The sequence below is a fragment of the Pieris napi genome, chromosome 3 (assembly GCF_905475465.1).
Source record: "Pieris napi chromosome 3, ilPieNapi1.2, whole genome shotgun sequence".
Taxonomy (NCBI): domain Eukaryota; kingdom Metazoa; phylum Arthropoda; class Insecta; order Lepidoptera; family Pieridae; genus Pieris; species Pieris napi.
In genome coordinates this window covers 4,152,801-4,180,334 of record NC_062236.1, presented here as the reverse complement: position 1 = coordinate 4,180,334, position 27,534 = coordinate 4,152,801, and the positions used below count along the sequence as shown (strand labels likewise).

Genomic DNA, 27,534 nt, shown 5'->3' with positions numbered 1-27,534 from the left:
GACATACCTTTTTATATTATTACACTAAAAGCATCAAATATTTAAATTACACATTTCTATATTTACTAAGTGACTTTGTGATAACTATTTATATATCTTAATCTAAAACCACTGTGCGATTCTTAGACAAGGCCAAGAAATTTACGCCACTCAGACGACTCCTTTGGAACTACACCATAAACTTTCCTATAAAACAATACTTAATATAAAAATACACTATTAAATTTTTAGAGGCATTATCCTAGTCATGGGTGATCGTCTCTTTGGGTTTATAATAATTTTTGAAGTTATACTTCTTTAGGCGCGTTATGAAAAATTGATGAGAGTGAAATTTTACGTTTTAAAATTAAAAGAATGAAATTGCCCACGGAAGATGCTACGGCATTGGACATAATTTAAAAACAACATTCGAATAATAATAGAATTTATGTTACACTTAATGTAAGAGAATAATAATAAATATTTATTTATTTAATTTTTGAAATGTAAACTGAACTTTATTGACTATAATGACCCCTTTTCCAGTCTTTGATTATTTAATTGTAATTCATTATTTGCATGCAATCAATAACTATTTTTAATAATGCCAAAGTATAACTTCTTACGCGCGTACATAAGTACACGCACACTTTTTTATCATAAAATATAATGCGATGTGTATGAACAGTTCCTATAAAAATCAATAGAATAGAGGAAAAAATCTAATAAGTTATCCTAAATATATCGTATAAATCCATATAACAGTTTCTGTAAGAATCTCAACAAGTCTTTCGGATTTTATGAAGGGTCTTTGAATATTTGATGAAGTGCTGTTAGCGGCATCAATCTTTACAAACGGCTTACATATGATTGCATAATATTAACTTTGTATTATTAAGAGAGATGAATAATGTAGTGATTTTGATATAAACATGTATTTGGTGAAAATAAATAAATAAATCAGTGGCGCTACAACCTCTTCAGGTCTTGGCCTCAGATGTCTGAATCTGTTTTATGATCATTTTAGATTTAAAAATAGGCAAGTAGGTGATCAGCCCTGCACACGCCGTCGACTTTTTGGGTCTAAGACATGTCGGTTTCCTCACGATGTTTTCCTTCACCGTTCGAGTAAATGTTAAATGTGCACATAGAAAGAAAGTCCATTGGTGCAACCGGCTGTGCATTGGTGATCGAACCTACGACCTCAGGTATGAGAGTCGCACGCTGAAGCCACTAGGCGAACACTTCTCTCTTGTGTTGAAAAAAAAAACTTGGTAAACCTTTTGTTAAATCTAAGAAAGCACATTTTCCCAGGATTCGAATATCGTCCCAGTTTTGTGTCGGATTGGAAACCACAGACCTGCTTTAGGAGGAAAGATGACAAGTGTCAGATAAATGTCATCTATCACACAATTTATCAATTCACTCAGAAACTAAATAAATCACAAAGATTATAATATATGTTGTGTAAATCAAACAAAAAATTATTATTTTTAATATATTTCTGGTTTAAACAAATCTTAAGGAAAACATAAATCACGTGTACAAAATAAGAATCTAATATAACAGTTTTAGATAACTTAATGTATTGCTTAATGTTTTTGGCAGTATATAATAACTATATCTAAGTTCTACGACTAGGTATTAACTATAAATTTTTTCCTGGTTAAATTTTAAACTGGTGAAATAAAGTGGAAACTGTCACGATGAAAATGGAAAATGAAAATAGAAAATCTTTTCCGAATAATAAACATTTGGCACGTGGGGTACTTAAAAGTAAAACATTTTCAGTCTTAGTGCATCAACTGGACCCTTATTCTAGTTTAGTTCTCTTAATTTCCAAAAGCTTCATGGTATTAAGGCACCAGAACATAGCTGATGCGACATAGAATATTTGCAGAAGGGTTGTGACAGGAGTTGGTGAAGAAATGCTTCTCGTGAGGAAAGCGAGGGCTGAACAACGAAGAACCTCCAACAGTGGAGCGTATTTTGAGTTGTCGAACAGCATTCCAATAATAGTTAGCGACGCCATCACGTAAAATACGAAAATCAGAACTGAGAACGGTGTCATGCCCTGTAAAGAAAAATTACTATCAATAAAATTCAAACGGGGCCAAGTTACGATCTGTCTCTATTATGGGGCTCACAGCATATAAAACGTATAAATTATTTGTTACTACGGTATTTTCTAAAGTCTGCGTATAAGGGAGATTGAAGTGCGTCGTGGGTTGGTTTTTGAAATTACTTTTTAGATTGCAAGATGCAGAGGACCTTTTTAACACGTGCAACGTGGTGTTTTATAATTTAACAGAAATAAGCACGCCCTGATATATCTGCAAAGAATATTTATGCAGGCGCAGAAATCCTTGCATCAATTACCATTACGCTACACTACCTTCTGTGTTCTATCCTATGGACTCTCTGTAAAACGATTTCTTAGATTGCATCTACGTATTCCTTACAACTATTAGCTCATGAGTGAAATTTATAAAATAACACCTTTATTCATAAAAATAATTTTGTCCAATTGCACCGTTCTATCTAAAGTACTCATGTCTCTCTACATAGCATTAACTAAATTTGTCATAAAGAGACGAAGAGTATGAAGAGTGGAGTACCTTTATAAATCTCATAATCTCTACTATGAGTTCAGAACCATTACTTAGCACATAGTATTACTACCGGTCAATAACAGATTTTAATATACAGGCGTCATACTAAGCACTAAGTTTGGTTCAGATAGATTAATATAAATTATGTTTATTAATATTGAGCATACTATTGTCTCAAAGCAACTGGGAAGCATGTTTATCTTGTTATTTAGTTTTCAGAGTATTTAACTTGCGATTCTAATGGATTACGATTGTATTACGTTAAGAAACAATTACAAAAATAATTACCATAGTATTTTCACACAGTGGGTAATTTTATTACAAATCGAATTGTTTGATTCGGTTATTTCGCATCCCAGGATCTAACAGTAAAGATTTTCGTCACTATTTCTCTACGAAGTGTTCACGTATATAAATTCAATGGGGCGGACATGTTTCTGATTATTTTACCGACTGCCGACTGTCTACGGTAGCCGACTGTGCGAACTTGTCATCGTTGCTTAGGCGGGAATCAAAACCCAAGTACACGGAGCTGTATCCATTTCGATATAACGAAAATTAAATAAAAATAGTTTAGCTAACTAGTCTCTAATTATTCATTATAGTTTGTGTGCTTTTTACCAACATTAGTTATATATCGCACAATACAAGATTTTCTACTAGCAACAATAGAAATTTCTTAAGTAAATAAATCACACATTTGATTGCTTTCAGAGTAACCTAATAAACTTCGTACATAGGTTCGTATATTAACTCTTTAGAGAGTTATTGTATGAGTTTTATTTGAAAAGCTGTGGGATGAAATCAAATGGAAAGGCATTGTTGTAAATATTTGATTTCCAAATTGCGTGTCGTGGATGATATCAAATTATGATATATGTAGTTTTTATGAAAAATATTTCTATATATAACTGTTTTTTTTTCATGAGTATTGGTTATATAAAATATAATAAGAACAGCTTCTAATTCAGCTCTTTAATTTAAGTGGGTTTACTACATGGTGTGAGGATTCGAAAAGAAAACTAAAATAAATCCAGTTCTGAACAATTGAAGCGTGTGAGCTGATCACATGTATGTTTGGCTAAAAATAATTTTTTTTAATATATTATAAAATCTTCAACCATTGAACTCCTTTGAATTTTACGATAATTTTATTTAGTACCTGCAGACGTCAATAAATTTTCAGTTTATATTCAAAGTTATTCAAAGAGCTTGTGCTTCCGTTTAGAGTCAAATACATGAACGTAGCATATTTATACAAATGTAATAATACTAGTCTATGACATTGACTCTTAGATTTTACGGATTGATGAAGTCACAAAGGGTAAGGGTAGGTAAATATTCACAACACTTTCTTCATAGATTAAAATTTTGACCTAATTTGAAATGTGCCTTGATAAAGTAATCTTCTGGTTTTGATAAGAGAACGTTTTAAGGGAAAATATCGCTTGAAAGGTTATTCCAGGTTAAATCGAATTTTTTCTTCTATACTTTTTTGACCACTATTTAAAAAAAATAAAAAAATCCTCAACTTCTTATGGAAAAGCGACTTATTTGAACTAGAATACGATGCTTTTAAAAATCTAGAGAAGGTTTTACTTGAAGCAAAAACGTCAAGTTAACATTTTGTATGATAAGTGAGGTACATATTTTATTTATCATTATGAATATAATAAATTAAGCGATAAAAGCGTTTCATTCATTTACACTGTAACCAATAGTTTTTTGAGTGAGTCTTACCATATATCTGGAGGCGAGTTCAAAGAAACCATAGAAAACAACAGCATAATGTACTACGATGTAGCCATTGCACCACGTAGGAAGAGTCACGTCGTATTTTTCTCTACTTTGAATCTGAAAATTTAACAAACAATGTATACAAAATTGAGTTTAAATTGTGCAAATGTTTAAATTTAAGTATATCAGTAGGTCCTTTTTAGTTCTGTGCTACAGATTTTCTTACATTCATTTTCTACAGATTAATCTAATAGACAAGTAGGTGATTAGCCTCCTGTGCCTTAGGAAGCGTAAATACTGGAAATCCGAAAATAATATTAACAATAACGCGTAATTCAATCCCCGCCCCGCATCGTAACGTTTTACAAAAGGAACCAAAATACATTACGTAGTACTTGTAGTACTTTACGCACGCCGTCGACGTCTAAGGCAAGTTAGTTATATGCTCATGTTTTAATATATATCTGAACATATCCATACAACAACCGCCACCGAACCTAATTCACGTTTAGAACGATTTGTTTGATAAAAGCTTCCAAAAATAAATTTTGTGTTACTATTACTATAAAGTAGAAGACGAAAATAAATTATATAACCACCGGTCAGTTACTGATTGTAAAGGGTTATAAACGAGGGGTTTGACTTAGATTAACGTTTAGGGCTCTTGGACATTTAATTCACTGAACAAATTTGAAAGGGTTCGAAATTCTGAAAATAGAACTCGGCCTCAATAGACCTGTCAAGGTTTCTTAAAGTTCGTTTAGGATAAATAAAAACAGGATGGATGGCGTAGTCTTGCTCTTTCGCGAGTTTTGTAAACGTTTTTGACATTCATAAGCATGCCCTAAGACGCATCTAAATTGAATAAACTTATTTTGATTAACTACTTGGATTGGACCTAGGCCGAAACTCTATAAACCCCAATAGCTATACCAAGGTTGACATCTAATGTTTGAAGAACTTTACTTCTCATAACAGAAAATGGATTTTTATTTACATGAAACTTGATACATATATACGAACGAGATACACGTTGCCATCAGCCATCCTAATTTTAGTCAACTAGGCTCATTGTGATGTATATTTAATGCTCTTTTGAATTGGTTAAACGCGCTAACGAATTTTATACGGTAATTGATTAAGTAATGGCACACTCTCATAGTTAATAGACTTCTTCGAAAAATTTGTACGCGGCTTCAGCAAGATAAGCATCTACGGATGTTAAGAGAACCACATTGAAAAGCCATACAGAACGACGGTATCGCTATCAGAAGTTATTTATCAGTAGTACCAGTGCTGTTTGTTAATAGTCAGGAAGAAGTAAGTAGTTAGATTTAGTACAATAACAATTGATTAAGTTACCATTAAAGTTTCGGTCTCTACCTAATTTATCTTATTATAAAACGTGGACTAAAATTAGTAACGTATTCGTTACCATGGTTACCATTGTTTAAACATCATTTAGTACACGTTTTATAAGGCCGCTTAGGATTTAACAGTGCGAATTACTCAATTGTGGTTGACCCTATTTTGTTTTGTGTCGTTTAGTGTTATTTTTCCAATGTTGTATACAGTAAATGCATATTTATGTCCTTCTTTATATTTACTTACATCTTCTTTCAAATCGTCATCTCCAAGTCTCGCTGTCCCAGGCTCCCAGCTCGGGCCCCAAACTATCGCTTTGATCTTGTGTTCCCAATTTTCAAAGCTACGGAATTTCTCAACCACATATCCCGTATAGAAAATCTGTGGAAAGAATTTTGAGTTAATTACTAGGGTGCACATTTTGCAACTCGCCGCGTGTTCAAACTCCCGCTTTAAACTTTCTTTAAAAAAGTGGGACACGACATGTATCATGCACCAAACCCGAATTTGGTCACCCTTGAAGTGGGTTAGTAATAATATAATAATATGATTGGACAATTCACACCAATTGACCTAGTCCCATGCTAAGCTGGTGAAGCTTGTGTTATGGGTACTAGGCAACGGATATACATACATATTATAGATAGATAGACATATAAATACATATTTAAACACCCAAGACCTAAGCACAACACCAAATGCTCATCACATCTATGTTTGTCTCAGCCGGGGATCGAACCCGGGACCCATGGATTTGCAGTCTAACTAACCACTAGACCAATGAGCCGTGGTTAGTCAAACCATAAAATTCACGATTTAGCTTCATCTTTCATATTTAACTTCATCCCACAAATAAGTGACCCGTGATTAACTCACTTGTAAATAGAATGGGTTAAACGATGGCTGGTTGTAAATGAGACCATAGACAATTTCGATTTTGTCAGTTTCCGGTCTAAATGTACCGAACAACCGGTCCCAAATGATGAGCACTCCGCCATAGTTGACATCCAAGCAGTACTTGTTGCTACCTGAAAAGAATCGTACTTATGAAGACATAATAATAAAAGAGAACTGCCACTTAAAATAAAAACAAATAATTTCAAATATAATTTGTTTATCGTCACTGAAATGTAAAAGGAATATTCAGTGAACAAGGTAAAACAACTTATTGGCGTTCCATTTTCTTCTTTAGTTAAATGTCCTATTACTTTGTGATTGCCTTGTAAGTTAAGGAAAATCATTTTGAAAATAAAATATACAAACAAACCAATAATCTAGGTTTGTTTGTATATTTTGTTTTCAAAATTTGTTTTGTTTTTAATTTTAAAAAGTTGTGCTACAAAAAAGTGGGCTATATCTTGTAAGTCTGTCAGGGAAACCTTAAAACAATTGACTAAAGTGAAACCTTAGTTTTTAAATTACTGTATAATTAAATAGCTATGATAAATATTATGAGTATTGTCTTTTATTGACATAACTTTTAGACATAGAGAAACACTTTTTTAACGGATTTGAAGTTATGTTTTATTATAAACGCACGCTGTAAAGCACGCGAAACGTCGGTTAAATTTAAAATTATGTAAAATAATTGTAAATTTATAATAAAACATAACTTCAAATCCGTCAAAAAAGTGTTTATCTAAATATTATGAGTTTTATAAAACTACATTTAAAATGAGTTTATTAAAAAGAAACATCTTTATACTAATAAAGGACAAGAATTCCACGACCCGCTCAAAGTTATTAAAATTCGCCCACGCGATGTATTTCGCTTGACAAAACTTTTGTTTTTGAACAATGAAAAATGTGAAGGTTTTATACAAGCTCGGTTGTATTAATTAAAATTGGGCTGTTTTATATTTTAATTATTGATTTTTTACAATATATTTTCAGGGTTTGAGAAAAAGTACGAAATCGTTAAATAAGTTTTTGTATTTTTTTAATGAATTGATTCAAAACGTAAAATAAAGCAAATCGTCACTTTAGAATGATAACCTCGTATGTCAAAATACCATTTATATTTGTTCTTAGATTCTTATGTCATTTAACTGGTATAATCTAATGAAGTAAGGACTTATTTAGGTTACTAATAAATAAGTCCTTTCCCAAAACTATGGACAAAAGTACATAACAATATTTTAACGAACATTGACGAAATTAAATTTTTTGTTCGTTTCCTGTAATGTTTTATTTTCTGGAAATACGAAGTTATCATTATACAGCGACGAAATTATACTATTTTTTTACAGTTCCACAATTTTTTAGTTGATAATCATATTCCAACAGCCATTTGCTATAACTGCAATTATTGATTGAATTTTAAACAGACAAAATTAGACCTAAGCGTAAAATTACGACTTGTGGTTCAGGTACAAGAGACCCGTCTCTTTTCTTTAGTTCTTTAAATCGCGAACAATTTTACAATAATTTGTGCACTGCAGTGCATTTTCGTATGTGTAAACTTGTGTACGGATAAAAAGTTTAACTTACCATGGTGTACTCTGTGGTGACTTGGAGTATTCAAAACATACTCTAAGGGTCCAAGACTCTTGATGGCCTCCGTGTGAATCCAGAACATGTACAAGTAGCTAAACTGGTGGTGCATCACAAACTGGGCGGGCGGGATCGCTAGGGCGAGTGGTAAGTAGAACGCCTGTAATGTTACAGAATATTTATTAACTACAAAATAATAAAAAATTAATTAATAATAAATATTTATAACTAATCTTTCAACAGATGTTAGAGGTATTACTGTATCATAAAGCACGATCCACAGAGAATAACAATGCAAGAATAATTTTACGCAAATATAACATCAGATCACATGAAAGCAAATGAATAACATATTGTTTACTATCAAGAGTAGTATATATTGTTTAATTAGATAAATTTTATAGAATTCAATATTTTTGCGAATGTGGACTCGGACAGCAATATCTCTAATCAATATTATTTACGTTACGAATAGTATAGAATAATAGTTCAGGTTTACGCTATAAGGAAAGTATGATTATATTAATCTTTACAATGTTCTTAAAACTTAGCTTAGCTTTCAGTTGTCTGTACGCTTAGACCGTTTTTAAATTATATGTAAATACTAATTTATTTCGTTGTTTATATAATTCGATGTTTCGAGTGCTTTTCAGTAATCAGCTTATTCAACAATTCTGTTATTTTAAATTCAGGACTAACCTTACTTGTATATTTGCTACTTATTCATAGTAATTAATAACTTAAGCTCCCATTGTCTAGACATTGTATAATATATATTACACATTAAAATACTAGCACAATATACAGGGTTTTATATATTTTGGTATTTCGAGGTATTCCTGATAGGAGGTAATTTTAATATATATATGCATCATGTAAAAGTGAATCAGTTTTGAGTTATCCAGTTTTTAGCTCTTTTTCAAAATAGGTTAAAAATTCAACATCAAAAATGTATTATAAAAATTGGTTATTTATTAATATAAAACAACAATAGTCGGCCCAAATTTAAAAATTCGTGACGAAAAACCATATTATTTCAATATTTATTCGAGATTCTTTCCACTAAAATGCCTTAACAATAAAAAACAAAAAAAACTTGAAGATTTTTTTAAAAACATAACCGTTTTCTTAGCTCTTCAACAATGCTTAACTATGAAATAATTTCAACGAAATTGAAAAAAAGATCACAAAGGAACCAGTCCCTGGCAAATTACCAATAACCCTGTATAGTATTGAATTTATTAATAATTACATATCAACGGCCGTATTGTACATTAAAATAATGAGCCACCGATTATTTCAACATTAAAGGATATGGACGTTTCGCGAATACTTAATGTTCCTGTAATTACTATAAACGAACTTATAATGAGGCATTTATAGCCAATAGATGTTGGTAATTAATGAATTATTAATCAAGAACGGTTTCACTTATTGTAATTGTTCAATGTAATGTTATTAGTGTTAAATTATTTAGGACTAATTTATACTTCAATATTGCTTACAGAAATAGTTAAACAAATTGATGCTATAGGTATTATTGGTGTTCTGGTTTATTGTTACAAGAAAGAATTTAGAAGGATGAAACCTGTTATTTATTTACGAAACACGTGTATTATTTACGAAGCATTGAATAGAAGTCAATCATTTAATTTTTATTTGGACTGAATATCAATTGAATATGCATGAAATATATAAAAGAGGTTTTTTGATGAACATTTTGTTTTTAGTTGCGTCACACTAAATTTGCACGATAAAATACAAAACTTTATTTTGGCTTAATTTCATATCTAATTTTTTCGTTCTGATTCTTATGGGTTTCTAAATTAAAAGATTTGGAGGCTGCAACTTATTGTATAAGCAATATGTATATACATAACATTCTTTAAATTATTCTGCTTGGTTATACATAAACAGTTTTATATAGATCAAATAATATATCGTTAAATTAATGAAAATACACTATTAGTAATCAGAAATCTTAATACTTACAAATCCACACCATCCTTGCAACACCGACTGTCTGATGCCAACGCCCATATTGAAGTCCTCTGATGTGTGATGCACTTGATGTTGGGCCCATAGTATGTGAACCTCTGCAGACAAATATTATTTAAGGTTCTTTTTTTTTACTCAATTGGATACAAGTGTTTAAATGCTAAAATACTGCTTAAGGTCCGATCTGGTCGCCAAACTCCAAAAAAGTTCATTGTTTCATTCCATTTTTCGTTATCGTTTCTTGAAGTAGGGCGAATGGGAAAAATATATGGTGGAGTTGAGTAGTTTATGTATCCATTTTGAAAGACCGATACACGATTTAAATAACTTCTATAGAAATAATACAAACATAGCCAATTTTAGACACTTTGAATTAATGTTATGACGAAAATGTATATAGAACGTGATTTTGAAATTTACACGATATATTTTATCGCAAGCCAAGTAATCCATTTCAGATTTTTTTTAAATAAAATCACATTAATTTAATGTTTACATAACTAATTGTTATTACGGGCCGGCGCGCCTCAGTGCTCCAGCTCTCCACTGCGCCCCGCAGTCCACCCCGAGACACTGACACAGCAATTCGTGCTGGGATAGGGCCGTAATAGTTTAAAAAACTTTTCAAAATAGAACTAAAAGGTATCTACTAACTTATGTAGCGACACCTACAATCTGTATGAAATACCCTTAAACGCTAGAAAAAGTTATTACGATTGCTATGGATATATATGCTTCTTCTCGACATTCGGGCCTTCGGGCCATTCTAAGGTTAGACTAGTCGATGATTCTCCTGTTAGGTTAGAGGAAATGTACACTATAGTCCATTATCTTGCACAATATTTCTGGATATGGGGAAATAAGTTTATCAAAGGAAGGAGATAGGGCAATAACATCCTTATCAGAAAGTACGAAGTGTACTGACACGCAATTAAAACTTTTAATAATACCGATTATCCCTTTTGGGCTTGGATATTAGAGACCTAACATTTATTAGTTTGCGTATAATAGTTTGCGCCTGATATCTTTTAGAAACTCGCTTGCCCAACAACCATCTTTGCATCTATTATACTTGCAATGTTTTATGAAATTATCGAATCTCGTTTAAATGTACATACTTATGTAGTAGATACACAAAATTTTAAGTTCCAAAAGCTAAAAACGGCTCTTATATGGGAAAGCATATTTATAGTATTATTATATTCTGTATATCTATATATGTACATATACGACAGATATATACAATATACATATATGAATTATTTTTTTGTAAGAAGTTGTTTATTTCGTCTTCCATCGTGTTTTTTTTATTATTTTAAAACGCAACTAACCAAGTCTTGTTATGAGGATAGAAGAAAATACACTATATATATAATATCTAGCATTGTTTTTATAGAACGGGCAGGAGGCTCATCTGATGTTAAGTGATACCTCCGCCCATGGACACTCTCAATGACAGAAGGCTCGCGAATGCGTTGACGGCCTAAATGCTAAATTCTGTTCATAAAACAAATTGTCCTAATTACGTCTTCGTAAGCGAAGCCACGAATAAAGCTAGTAGCTTGTGATAATATATTAAAATTAATTGCTATTGTTTTATAAGCATAATATCCGAGTGATAACAACATAATTACTATTCATGTGCATAATTATCATTTATTGTGATATTAATTAACATGACTGGACCAATACCTACATAGTTATTGAAAATTTATGATATGCATATGTACGTAAATTAATTATTCGGAGATTAATAAGAAATAATATCACTTTTTATTAAAATAAAACTTAAATTATTCGACTGAGAATGATATTTGAAGCATTAATTTATTTTTATTTATTTACACTTTGTTGCATTATAATATAAAAATTTAGCATAATTACATGTAAAGGAAAGGCAACTGGCGGCCTTATCGCTTTCGAGCGATCTCTTCCAGGCAACCACGTATTACGAGTACATCCAGTTTGACACACGGGAATAATTCTTAGCACTACGGCTGACTCGGCTGTTACCGTGAATCTAATGGCAATAATGTGGCGTAATTCCACGTTTCGAAAGCTCTGAAGAAGACGATAGCGGACAGCTAGATGTTGAGCAATTGTTAAAATAGTACTAACTTCGTTGTTTTTTTTTTATAGAACAGGGGGCAAACGGGCAGGAGGCTCACCAGATGTTAAGTGATACCACCGCCCATGGACACTCTCAATGCCAGAGGGCTCGCTAGTGCGTTACCGGCCTTTCAAGAATTGGTACGCTCTTTTCTTGAAGGACCCTAAGTCGAATTGGTTCGGAAATACTTCAGTGGGCAGCTGGTTCCACAAAGTGGTGGTGCGCCATGTGTCCAGGGGCCAGGTGCGCTATGTGTGTGTGTGTGTGTGTTGGGACTCCCACCATGTCATACAAAGTCGGATTCGGCTTTGAAGTTGCGTTGTAAGTTCAGAAGTTTACATATTAGTATAGCAAATAGCTGGTTCACTCTGCATTCTTACCATGACAAGCTCTGTGCATCCAATAATAGCAGAAATCCACTCCCAAAGCGGCGGCGTACCACGTCAATGTATTATCCCAGGGGAGGTCCACCATTCTATAATTACTGTATATCCATGTGTATAAATACGACTCTGCCCCACGCCATATTAATCTAGAACGAAATTTGGGGCAAAATTATTAAAGTACAAAAAAATGTTATACTAAAAGTGTACAATAGGTATGAAAGATATAAACCAGTCTGTCCCTATATGTATGTATGTACACCTACTGCTTTCTTACGGTGTATACTACATCCTTGGAAATAAAAATAGTTTTGATATTTTTAAAGTATACTGCTTGATCTCGGTCTAAGGCAGGTCATTTCTATGTTTATAATTGGAATAAAATAAAAATCCACTAGCACAAAACCGATGGTCAAACAAACGATATAGGTTTATCAAAAAATTTCGATAAATATTAGAGTAGAGTTTGTTCATACCTTCCACATTCTTGAAATATTCCATGTGATATACTTGTCACGCCGTCATTTAATCGAATCCCTTTCTTGCCTTCTAATCTTAGCACTATATGTTCAATTATCATAAATATTATGAAGTATGGGAATGACTGAAATAGAAATATTTAATTAACATAAATTCAACAGAACCTTGATACGCATTGTGTGTTAAAAAATATTAAATAACCTCAGCCTCATAACGTACACAAAACAAATCGAATTTAATTACGAATTAATCAGACAATTTGCAAAAGTATTTAAAAGGTTGTGGGAACGGATGTGAGCTAAGTACTGGATGGAGTGGTTTTTGCATAACCAATTTCATGATAAAAACTTTATTTATAAGTAATTTAAAAGTTATTTAAGAAATTTTGTTGCATTATTTAAAATTGTATGACTACAATGAAATTGTTTTCTGAAACTGCTTTCGTAACTTTGTAACGTCACTTGTACGTTGTAACGTTACTAATCTAACCGAACAAGGGTTGAATTTATAAATCGTGATCTAGAATCTGAAATAGATGATACTGTTGAAATACGTGATACATTCGCTTTCTTTCTGCCATTTTTAAAAGTCCATGAGCTACAGATACGACAGCTGAGCCTGCCCCCTTACGGCTCTTCACTGATAGTTAACCTTGCAAAGATCAAGCTTAAATCATTAGTAGCATTATTAAATTTTTAGGTTATTATTAGAGGCAATTACAATACTTTAGAAGTGTGAAGTGGGCTGGGCTAAAATTACTAACCACAAGGGTCAAAACTACGATATTTGAGACTTATGCCAATGAGAAGTGCGGCATGCTCTGTCGCTTGTTTACCATATAGTCATTACCAGTTAACAATTCAATTTTAGTCTTGATTAACTAAATCTCAATACAATTATAAAAAAAAAATTACTAAATCAAACAACGATTGCTTTATTGTTAGAATACACAAAATTTATGTATAAATTGATTGCTATAGATTCATTAACCATTTATTTATTAACTAAGGCGCGACGATGCATATTTCAGAGAAAATACACTCGGCCGTTATACAGAAGCTGCTGCGAAAAAAACTTAAAATGTTTAAATGTGCAACAAGTTCAATCAAGCAGCCATTAAAATGTGATAGTTTTATTCTAACATTATGTTGCATTAGCAAGATTTTATCGATACGGATATAATAAAATGTTGTTGAACTGACTATTAAGATAACAATTTATAACTTAGATGCTCCATTGATACTGAATAAATTAATAGTCAGTTTTATTTGATCAACCATCTAAATTGCGTAAAACATATTTATGTTTGTATTTTTTTATAAACGCTTTTTAATACATCCAAAATGTCTTAAAAAATGCAATCAATTCGCTTTTGTATTCGTATAATAATTTATATAAGTGTCACATTATATAAATGCAACTTAAAGATGTTTCTTAAATACATAAAAACGACAGATTAGAGTCATTCTTTTTAATTATCTTTAGCTGGGTTTATGCCAAGGTATAAAACTTCACACTGAGTGGTGTTGGCCAAGTGGCTAAAGCGTGCTACCCGGATCGTGGGTTCAAAATACGGTTGGAATCAAATTTTCTTTGACTGTTTCAATAAGCACTCGCTCCTACTATGACGGCAAAACATCGTGAAAACTCGTTTGCGTTTGCCAGGTACATATGGCTCACATACTTGCCTATGAAGAAAAAACATCTTTCAAGACCTATTATAAAATTTTTAGTTTTTGCAAACATGATATTTTGTTTCGAATAGCTGATTTAATGATTGATTGACGGAGAAAACAATCGAATTCCATCAATTTATCATTCAAGGCTCATTGCAAGACTTCGAAACGGTATCCAGAAATAAAAAAGCAAATAGCAAAACCGGAATTTTATGGATGATTGACGATATACGATTACGTTGATAACATAGTTACTGATAAATTGTTGTGACAAAGTTGGTAAAAAGTTTTTGGTACTTTTCGCATCAACCATTTCTTCATATTGATAATGCACACGATACTTTTGTACACGTTTCATATAATAACGGTTTGTAAGCACATTTATGATTGGCAAATTAGGCCTTGAACAAAATGCTGTCAAATGAAACATGTGTTGCGACAGTTTAGAATATTATTTGTTGAGCAAAAACTTTTGCGACACTTCTTTCATAATCATTTTTAAATATGCTTGTATCTGAATTTAATTTATTTACCTTCTTAAAACCAGAGACAATAAATGTATTTATTTTGTTCTCGATGAGTACTAGAAATGCCGAAGAGTTTTTTAGAATTAGAACATGGCACGGTGGAATAATTATCGTTTATTTATAAAGCTCTCTTGAGTAAATTATAGTTGTCAAATTAATCGTATTTACTGAATATAAAAGTATATTATACTAGCAATAATTTTTTAATTTAATTCCTGAATCGCCTGATGTTGAAAGCTCGTAGCATCTTTAAGCATCTTAGGATACAAGGTAAAATATTGTTACTTTATTTTATTACCATCTATAAAATATGATAGCCTAATAATGACCTGTCTAAAGAAGTTTGGCACATCTTCGGGTTTTTCATATAACGTTTCTTCAGGGGAATGTATGTAGAACATTCGCCCTACACCCTTTAAATGTGACACCAACACATCTGATAGCTCCTTATTGACTGTGGAGTTCCTATAAAGAACCTCGGACGCCATCTTCGTTGTTGATTTTTAATCTGTAAATAAGATAAGTTTTTGTTAATTTTTTAGTATCTTAATTTAAATTGAGTCCCGGTGGAGGAAGCCCAGGGGGGAATTCTCCACCGCGAGCGCGTGTGGTACCCTGGGATAGTATCTGTCTGTTCATTATAACTTTCTTACTTAACAATGGAGGGAATGCGGGCAATAACAATAATTACTATTCTAATAGAAAAATGTTAAGATGTTTTTACTTAATTTTTCTGTACGAATGCAAACCGAAATTATATGCACTGCTGCGGAAGGTTAATTGCATTTTATCGTACTGATACTGTAATGAATATTAATGTAAATTTACTTCGTATGAGTGCCTTTCGATAACGTAATCAAAAATCTTGTTACTAAAAATTTTTAATTAGCAATCAATCTCATATGGGAAGCAAACTTGAAATTTTATGAAATTTATTATGAATCCGTTTGTATCGGGTAGCGTAGACACGTATTTGTGTATACTATTTATTATCAACCTGTGTTGAACATACAATAACTTAATGCTATATAATGTTAATGCTCCGAAAATTTTGGAAATCGCCGTGTTTATAAAACTATAAAAACACATATATCCTCGGAAGCACTGAAAAATAAACTAAGAAGTTCAAAAAAATGATGTGATAAATGAAACTTTAAGAGTTGAGCGGCAAAATGTAGTTCTCTCAATATCTGTAGTGCTTATAAGCGCAACCTTAGATCCGGGCAGAACAAGAACTCATTATAATGATCGCTGACAGTACCTATTGAAGTGCCCTAATCCTCGTACAAAAGTTCCCATTAACAAAACATGACACATAATAATACATTCAAATTTATAAGCTACATAGATCGTTAGACTGTTATTTTTTTTTTAAAGACAATTCACACCAATTAAACTAGTCCCATGCTGAGTTGGTGAAGCTTGTGTTATGGGTACTAGGCAACGGATATACATGCATATTATAGATATCTTCTTCTTCTTTTAGTGCCTCTCCATTACTGGAGGTTGGCCGTCAGTATCTTGAAGCGTGTCTTGTCCTGTGCCAGATGCAGCAACTCTTCTGCAGTTGCAATACCTGTCCATTCTCTAACGTTGCGGAGCCATGATTTCTTCCTTCTACCAACACGCCGTTTACCCTGGATTTTACCCATTATAATTAATTGAAGGAGGTGGTAGCGGTCATGACGCAACACGTGGCCCAGGTACGCAACTTTCCGTTGTTTAATGTTCTGCAAAAGTTTTTTCGACATTCCAACTCGTTTCAGAACCTTCTCGTTAGAGACCTTCTGGATCCAGCTTATTCGAAGCATGCGACGATAGCACCACATCTCAAATGCTTCTAAGCGCCGGCGGGTATCTTCTTTAATTGTCCAAGCTTCACAGCCGTACAGAACAATTGGCCATATGTAACAAAGGAGAAGTCGGACTCGGAGTTTAATGGTCATGTGACGGCAGCACAAAACTTTCTTCATTTTGTTGAAAGATCCTCGGGCAATTTCGATTCGAGACCTAATTTCCTGATCAGGATTCCACTCGTTTGTAACCCAAGTTCCCAAATACTTGTATTGCCGCACCCGTTCCAACGTTCTACCAGCTACGGATAAATTAGGAACTAATGTATCGTTTCGGGATATTATAGATATATAGACATATAAATACATATTTAAACACCCAAGACCTAAGCACAACACCAAATGCTCATCACATCGATGTTCGTCTCAGCCGGGGATCGAACCCGGGACCCATGGTTTTGCAGTCAGGGGTACTAACCACTAGACCAATGAGTCGTCTAATATAAATATAAAACGTAACAAACACCGTACATTTTGTATAGGCCGAGACTAGATATCTAGACAAGATAGTATCATGTTGTACTGGAGTGACAACTCTCTAGTTTGTTACGTTTGTTAAGTTGTCCATTAGGCAAATAATTAATTCAATAAATCGTAAAAACTCGTAAATTCAACACGTTTAACGCGTTTAATGTAATTATGCTGACGTGTACAATTGTTGTTCGACTAATTATTGTGTATTTCGAAACTAAAATATTAAAGTAATATTCGATAAATGAATTATCAAAGGAAAATTCTACACTTCTGCATAAAAAAAATGGAAAGAACTAAGTTTAAAAATAAATATACAATATACTTAGAAACCAACAATTGTAATCTAACATTTAGCAATAACAATTACTTATTAGCACGATTTGTTTACGTAAAATTTTGGATTTTATAATTCCTTAAATATAATTAAAGTGTTATCAAGACTTAATTTTTACCATATTGATAACACCGTGAACTATTCTTTAATATCCTTTATGAATGGACATAAAATAATAATAACTCATGCTTTGGTTACATCCATAGTTGTTACAGTTTTATTCAATAAAAAAATAAATCAGTGGCGCTACAACCTCTTTCGGACTTGGACACAGATTTCTTAATCTGTTTCATGATTGGTTTACAGCCGGGGATCGAACCTATGACCTGATATGGTAGTCGCACGCTTAAGCCACTAGGCCAACACTGCTCAGTTTTATTCAATACCTATTTTTAAATGAATTCGATCGCAAGTGATGTAAATGATCCTGGTGAATTACTTTTATTGAACAAGTCGAGCATGATAGCCGCGAAATTTGCTGAGAATAAAGCTGAGATTGCAAAAGTTTAAATTACTTGTGTCTACGGACTTTATGGAGAAACTCTGATATTTGAATATTCTAAATTTTAATATTATTGAAGACAATAGACCACAGACAACTTTTATTTTACTCTGTGGAATGTTTAACGATGAAATTTAAACTATGTTTGCTCTTTTAAAATTCCGTTTAAGAATAAGATTGATCATTTGCATTAATTTATATAAGTTGCTTTTTTAGGTGGCGTCCATAAATTACGTGAGGTGTTTTTTTTAATTTTCTGTACCTCCCTCCCCCCCTGGTGAGATGTCGTGAGATTTTATTAAACCCCCTCCACCAATCTCACGTGAGATTTTTCAAAATGTAGGTTTCTTACGTAAACGCGTTGGATTGTTATTGTAAAAAGAAAAAAAAAATTGCTTCGTGCTTTCATTTACAAGTAACACAAAATAAGTGAAATGTTGAGCGTTTAGGTATGGAGTTAGCGGGAAGTTGCAGAGATAGCCTTTAGGGCCAACCGTTTTCCTAATTTTTTTTTAATTAGAAAAAAATTGCGTGATATTTGCCGAGACCCCCCCTCTCTCCAACGTAAGATTAAATGAGATTTGACTCGACCCCCTCCCCCCCTTAAACACCTCACGTAATTTATGGACGCCCCCTTACTGTTATTATATTATTACAAAAATATTTCTAGATTCAGATTAGACAGTGGCTAAATGTTAAAGCAATGTTGGCCTAATGGCTTTAGTGCGACTCTCATCCTTAAGGTGGTAGGTTTGATCTCCGGCTGTGTACCTAATTCTGTGTGTCTAATTCTGGCACGAAGGAAAGTATCGTGAGGAAACCTTTCAATAACGGTTTTAATAATACTATTAAATATTACTACATTCCATACAGTACGTGGTTTATAAATAGCAAGTACTTACTGGTGAATTAAGATTCTCGTAAATGTTGAACTTCAAATTAATATACGTCAACAAACTTAAAGTTTTTGAAATCTAATAGAAGTTGTATTATTCAAATTATTTTAGTGAGAATAATTTCAAATAAATAAGGTCGGGCGTTACGGTTGAAATACACTTATAGCACTTCCAGAATTATATATTCCGAATTCAGCAGATGCACCGTAAAATTGAAATTTACAACTTTTTTAACTACCCGGTGAGAACTTGCATTACAAGTTGTGGATCTTATCGGATTCCATGGATGTCTGTTCTGATGGCGTCTTCAATTTTGCATAAATATAGATTATAATTTCAAGACTCTTGAGACATCAACAGATTGATTTATGATTTCCAGGCCAGCGTCGGTACTCTGTAACTTAAAATATAGAAAAAAGCCGCCGTCTTTTGTATCTGATTTTTTTATACATATTGATGATTTTTTTTCTTAGACAAGTAGGTTGTAGGTTTGCCTGACACATTCCGTCGATTTCTAGGTCTAAGGCATTACAGATTCCACAAATGTTTTCCTTCTCCGTACGAGCGGGTAATGAATAGAAACATATAAAAGAAAGTCCACTAGTGCAAGCCACTCAGTTAAGGATTGAGCAATTTTTAATTATTATTATAATTATGTAGGTTAGGAATATTGTAAATACTAAACATAAAAAATATGGGTTTATCGGACTTCCTGCACATCTTTGCTTCTTATAAAAAGAAATATCGCTTCTGTTCTGTTCCCTGAAAGGGATTTAACGTTAGCAATAAGGCCGCAATTCAATGTATTTAGGTACGCGCTTTAGTATGTGTTCTAGATTTTATGTAGCTATCTATATATTATGATGTATGTAGATATTATAAAAAATGTTTGAATATGGAAAAGTATCACATATTGAAGAGTAAATAATTAAATTTTGTGCCAAAAAAACCGAGTCCCAGCTTGATACGGGTTACGTTATGTGTGACGAAAATGTATCAATTAGCACGTTCAATACCACGGTTCAATTACTTTCAATTCATGTCTTGCCACAAATATCTAGTTATTGAGGAATACAACCGATAAAAAACTGACATTACATACAACATTAATTTCAATTATGTGCAATCGCTCGGGCATAATAGAGCCCCGTTTTTGTCGATTTAACAAACGTAAGTGTCGTATGTTAAATTATTTATATAATGATAAGAATAAATTAAGATTTGGAGTAAACATCGCAAATTATTAAACGACCGACAGCTTGTAAAATAGGACGCAGAACCGAAACGCTGGTCATCTACTTGCCTATTGAAAAATCAAATGCCGTTCCGTATGGAGCTTGAAGGTTCACTGATATATTTCGGTTCAAAGATAATTTCTATCTCCACTTAGTGAGAAAATTGAAATTAGTAAGTAATTTGTGTGCATCATTGCCTTCTGTACCTAAATACACGTTTATTTTTGTATCTAAGACATACAACTACTATACAAGCTTTTCCTTCGCCATGTGATGAAGTTTATTTGCGCAGCGAAAGAAAAAACACATACAGACGAGGTGGGTTTGAGTATTGTACTCTTAAGGGGATAGGTTATCGAATATTAAATTACAATGCTTCTATACATTTGTAACAAGCAACTTTGTTCTATTATCAATTGCCCTTATTGATAATATATGCAATATTTTGCTCGTGCAGGGAAATGTACTAAGAATTTATTAGACCCCCGCTGCTGATAATTATGTTATAATGTTGTTTGCTAATTAATGTATGGTAAGCATAGATAATGTTTACTTCTTGATAGTACTATTGTGTGTGCATTAGTTAGTGATTATGTTACACTGTCAGCGCAGTGGTTTACGTTGAGCCTGTAATTTTCGATTATGGAAATTAATAAATATATAAGTGTGTAAAACATCAATCACACTTCTAAACTTCAAGTCTATTTAATGACTGCGAATGTCCTGCGAGAGTTTGAAAAAAAAAACAAAACAGAAAAGCATTGAAAATAGAATCTAAAATATTTAAAATTCAATGTTTTATTTTATTTTGTTTAGATTTAATCAAATAAATAACATATCAGACATAAACAACACAATTTACATATTAATTTATGAATGGCACGGGATCAAAATACGAAAGGCTTGGCATTGAGTCGATTTATCTTTAGAGTGCGAAGATATTCAAGTCAACAACATTCGACGCCATTCTTGAATCTATAGATAGAACAATTTCCATTATTTGTTATTTAAGTATTTACTTTGCAAATGGAATAGTTTTATTATACATGTAGGTCTATGAGTATTTTCTCGCTAACGTAATAAGAGTCTGCGAATGTGTAAAAAGTCTTCTTTACAAATACAAAATTTCTGTATAAACAGTACGTTCTTAAAACAATATATCCGAACTTTATCTTAGACATTTCACATTTCAAACAAATAATATTTTTACTAGGCTTTTCCCTCAACTTCTTTACAGATTTTGGTTTACTTAAAATATTCTCGATGAAGCACCCCGGCCGAAATTCGGGTTACACCAACTGAGGAACGTAGGCTTGCCGCAGGGTTCTAGGAGGGGTTTTTATATTTCCTTTATTTTTCCATTCCTTAGCAATTACAAGTAAAACATATTTTAAATTATCGTACCGAGGTCACGGTCCGAGCAACCTTAAGGGTTTTTGGCTACCTGCCAAAACTAAAGGAGCATCTTCCGGTACAACGAACAAACCACTAAGCCGCAATAAATTACTTTATCCGTAACCTAATATGAAGAACATAATCATAGTATATAAAATATTTCCTTTCACATTATTTTGGCATATTTATCCCACGATTTAACATCTTATTTATACGAAATCTATTTTACCAAAAAAATATTAAGAGAATCCCTTAACATTATTTATTCACAAATATAACAGGTAATTACAACGCGTTTGTAGTACAATTAACCTAATATTTTAAAGGTATTTCAGGGCATTTTCACATTTTATCGAATTAACTTTTAGAATTATACGTATACACATTGAAGTATGTAATTTTATGTGGGTAAAAAAAATATTGTTTGCTATTCTGCGCGTTAGGTGTGTGGAACCATTAATTTTATTGTTATTTATTTTCAAGGCTATAATAATAACACTCATACTAGTATAATGACCGCTCAACAAATAAATAATAATTTAAAATGTTTTCTGATTCTATTCGGTAGTGCTAGTATCTCTATGATATTTCACAGAAAGGTGCGCGCTGATACATACTTTAACTTTGAATTGCCATCGGATCCGACACCAAGATCGTGACATAAGTTACGGTCACATTACGAGTTCATCCGAGCCAACGAGAGGTTTTGAAAGGTTCTTATATTACTTCCTAACACAAGTGTACCATTCAATTTTCTAATGACAATATTTATGATTCCTAGTGCTACCAAAAATTCATATGAAATTACAAATGCGAATAACAATTTTAATTATACAATGTTATCTAAATACGATTTATGACTTAGTAACATCTTTATGCCTTTTACTAACTTGGCATAGCAATAAGTCAATAAGGAAGTAGGATAAACTACGGATGTTGTCAACACATTGTTTTCAACTAAGAAATATTTAAATTTGTTCAAGGTGAATGGATGCATAGAATTTTTTGGAGAGAGTTTTTCATATTGAACAATTATTTATTTTATGTCATCTACCAGAAAAGTAATACAGTTTAAAAAACAACGGTATTTCCAAGACAGTAGTTTCCTAGTGGTTAGACGATACTCAATGTTTAAGATTCGAATCCTGTCTGTTCTATAATTCTTTCTTCAAGTGCTTATTAAGTGAATGATAACACGAGGAAACCGTCATGTCATAGGGCAAATTCAGAGACACTACTTAAAGTAAGATTCAGAAACGAAACTTAGCGCTAAGTCTAACTCCCGTGCGTCTAAAATGTGTGGGATTTTGACATACGGAAGTGACTTTCGTCATATATGGATCCAAAATTTAACAACATTAGCCAACAGTAAACACATTTAATCATTATTATATAAGAATTCAGCAAGAAAACAACTAGAAAAATCCTGTCTTGCCAGCATGCAATGCATCTTAAAGTTGAGGAGAATAGACAAAATAAGAAATGTTGACATCCACAAAAAAACAAAACTCACAGATGCACTTGCACACGCTCTAAGGCTTAAATGGAAATGGGCAGGTCATATTGCTAGAGCGCGTGATAGAAGATGGACGCTGGAAATAACAGAATGGACTGGACCTACTCGAAAGAGATGAACGACAAAAGAAAAGATGGACAGATGACATTATAGAACTGGCGGGGAAAAACTGGATGAATGTTGCTCAAGACAAAGAGAAATGGAAAATATGGAGGAGGCTTTTACCCATACAAAAACTAGACCACTAAAAATAAAAATTAAATCTAACTTAAATTTTTTAAACTTATACTAACACAACTAATTCTAATATTAAGGAATGTAAACGAACCAATTGTTGTATCGATTAATAAAGCTTCAATAATATATGGATTATTATTATATTCGTAATTATAATGTGCTGTATAAATTATTAACAAAGTCGCATTAAATTACACTTGATAGATTAATAATGAAGGCTTTGAACTCTAACTGGGTTAAGTTCGTTCAGTCAAATTGTCAAATTTACATAAGTAGAACTGTGTGTCGCGATATTATCTACGAATGTACCTATGTTAATTATGCCAAAAGCCTGATAGTATGTTATGTGTTTTTTTCTAATACAGCCCTGCGATTCTGTAACTCACTTCACGAACTCACACAGCGGTTTTCGCATCGGCGGTCGCTCTCAAATCAGTCGTGAAGCAGTCATTTTATGATTTGGCATTCTGATAAACAATAAACTACAAGCTCCCACCTTTTCAGAATGCCAAATCATAAAATGACTGCTTCACGACTGATTTGAGAGCGACCGCCGATGCGAAAACCGCTGTGTGAGTTCGTGAAGTGAGTTACAGAATCGCAGGGCTGTATTAAATGTGTTTTTTCGGTCATAGAAGTTTACTAAAATTGATGTCCAGAGCGGGTATATATGACTTTTATCGTCAGTGTATGAATACTGTTGCGGTGATAAACAATCGGTGATTTAGCGAAAAACCAAAGAGGTATATTGAATATATAAAATCGGTTAGTGTTAGTTACCGCTAACCGATTTAAATATTGCTTTTCTTATTTATTTCAATTAAAATTTGTGGCAGGTAAAACACAGAAAGGAATAAAGCTTTACTAATAATACTAATCTTTCCGAGAAATCAGCAACAATCTCATTACAACTACGAATCAGTACAAAGGCTGTTTGTAAACCAACTTTGGTAGCTATTGTTTGCTATCCTATACTAAAACTTTCCTAGATTTGTAAATGTCTGAAACGGGACCATTTAAATGTTTATTAATAAAAAGTTGGGTTTAATGTAACGCAATGCCATTCAAGAATGGCGTACATTCTTATGGGAGCCGTAAACAACAGAGATTATGTTACACAACTAGTTCCTACTTGTCAGGTTTCAACCAGAAAAGGTGGAAAAAAATAAAAGTTTTTAGATCTTATTATTAGACCGTATTCAACGAAGAGCGATTCGAATCATCGACGACCAATCACTTTCCGTGCGGCTTGATCCCTTGGCGTTGCGAAGAGATGTGGGATCTCTCTGCATCTTCTACCGCATTTACCATGGAGAGTGTTCAAAGGAGTTGTTCGGTCTAATACCTGCAGCTGAGTTTCATCATCGGACGTCAAGGCAAAATACAAAATACCATCCGTATCACCTCGACGTCCGTCGTTCCACAACTGAGCGTTTTCTAAGGCAGTTTATGCCGCGCACCACCACTATGTGTAACCAGCTGCCCACAGAAGTATTTCCGAACCAATTCGACTTAGGGTCCTTCAAGAAAAGAGCGTACCAATTTTTGAAAGGCCGGCAACGCACTTGCGAGGCTTCTGGCATTGTGAGTATCACTTAACATCAGGTAAGCCTCCTGCCCGTTTGCCTCCTATTACATAAAAAAAAGATCTAAATATTCTCTAATATTTAGGTAATATTTTATAATCTCAATCTAATAAATAATATCTTAAATATTATTTAAAGTGAGTAACGTCATTTACAAACTTTATAAAAAACTAGACATATAGCTAAATTTTCTTAAACAAAAACTAAAGTCGTAAACTATCGTCAAACATCATAACAAATTAAAATTGAAAATTAATGATTATGACTTTTTGTAACGGAAAACGAATTGAAGAAGTCCAGTACAATTTTATTAAAATGTACAAATTGACGTCATTGTTTTAAAACAACACATCATTTACGGTACTGTTTATTTCTTTATTTTAATAAAAACATAATCGAAATTTAATTTTAATATTAGCTGCAGTTTACGATCATTTTAGATTTTTTTTTATGTTACAGGAGGCAGTCGGGCAGGAGGCTCACCTGATGTTAAGTGATACCACCGCTAATGGACACTGCCAGAAGGCTCGCAAGCGCGCTGCCGGCCTTTTAATTATATACGAACAGGAAATTTCAGGACTCTTAGGTGACTAGCATTTGGAAACCCTCATCTTGGAATGCACTTTTTTGGGCTGTACATACCAACCTCTCGTGCTAGATGCCAATGCTTTTAAATATTGAAAACCAGGTCACAAAATCCTTTTTATGGAAGATTTTTATAGGTCAGTCAAATGTTAAACACAAATGCTATGTCTGGATACCGATTACGATGTTTTTGAAGTTAGGTTAGATAATTTAATTTACGTAATAAGAAATATATTGTATATAAAAAAAGAATTATGCTTATTAGTAATTATGTAAACGATTAATTCGTTTCAATTTTACATTTAACTCTAATTACATTGATGTATAATATCTTGCTCTAGCATTTATTTTATTTAATATGTTTTGGTCGGGGGTTCAATGCTCTGACAATCTAAATCATTACTTTGCAAATAGCAGTTGTCAACGTAAATATCAGTGGACTACATACACTAATCACACCTAAAAAATATAATTTCTAACTCACAATTCACAAAAGAAGAACGAATTACCAATATCTAACCGGGAATCGAACTCGGTCCCCGGTCCCCTCTGACGTCACGGCCCCTTTCCCTGGACAGGCATTCCCTCAGACACTAATACTTCTTCCAAAATATTATATTTAAATACCATTATCACTGTATAATCATATACGATTAAAACATATGAAATGCTTATAAACAGTTGTTTATATAATATTATTATTGAAATAATATACAGGTTAATAACCAGTAATTGTTACACACGACACATTATGTAAACAACTATGTATAAAAAACCATTTAAAAGCGGTAATAAAGTACATCGTAATATATTGTATTTATCTTTAATGTATATTTTCTAACCGAAACTCACATATCCATGTATGCACTCAAATATTTCGTACTTAAAGCATATTCCACATTTAGATAGATCTGTAGAAGAATATACGAAAAATAATAAAAATAAAATAGATACGTAAGTTTTGAAAAGAAGATTATGATAAAATTATAATCTCCTTCGCCGTTGTTATCAGTCAATTTTTTTGTTATTTTAGGTTAACTTTTTATAGATTACATAAATCGACTGAACTAATTTTGATTAAAGTAAAATTTTGACAAATATTTTTGTCAACTATTACAAAAACGTTAAAAATATACTAAAATATTTACTTACGTATAATTTATTTCTCTTATATATTTTATTTGTATCCAATAATCACATTATCACTATAATTCCCGTATTAAACAATACACTTTAGTTCGAGTAATTGAAGTACGATTGTGCGCACGGGCTGCGCTTGCGCAGACTGAATGTAAAGTCAACTCGACGTTCTGACGATTTGTATAAATAGCCGGTAATGTAAGGTAGTAACACTTCAATCGCTGTATTTTATAATTGAAAATTATCATATTTTATGAATGTTGCTACAGCAAAAAATTGTTTACATTTAATTTGTTTTTCGATTTCCATTGATATTTTTTACAAAAACCTTCATCGAAAACAAAATTAAATTTGCTTAAAAGTATTCGAAACTGCTATGTAAATAGCACATATAAGAGATCTTAATAATGTTAACCTCCCT

General features: G+C 32.5%; 1 protein-coding gene across 1 annotated transcript; it reads right to left on the bottom strand.

Annotated features, from left to right (window-relative positions):
- Nucleotides 1-1,463: 1,463 nt before the first annotated feature.
- LOC125063440 (alkylglycerol monooxygenase-like) lies at nt 1,464-27,285 on the bottom strand. The gene is made up of 10 exons (XM_047669869.1): nt 27,126-27,285; nt 15,690-15,868; nt 13,154-13,281; nt 12,675-12,826; nt 10,179-10,282; nt 8,184-8,346; nt 6,570-6,721; nt 5,940-6,074; nt 4,332-4,445; nt 1,464-2,053 (listed from the first exon to the last, which is right to left on the bottom strand). The coding sequence occupies exons 2-10, from the start codon at nt 15,846-15,848 to the stop codon at nt 1,793-1,795; spliced, it is 1,368 nt and encodes a 455-aa protein (XP_047525825.1). The 5' UTR covers nt 15,849-15,868; nt 27,126-27,285; the 3' UTR covers nt 1,464-1,792.
- Between the last annotated feature and the right edge of the window lie 249 nt (nt 27,286-27,534).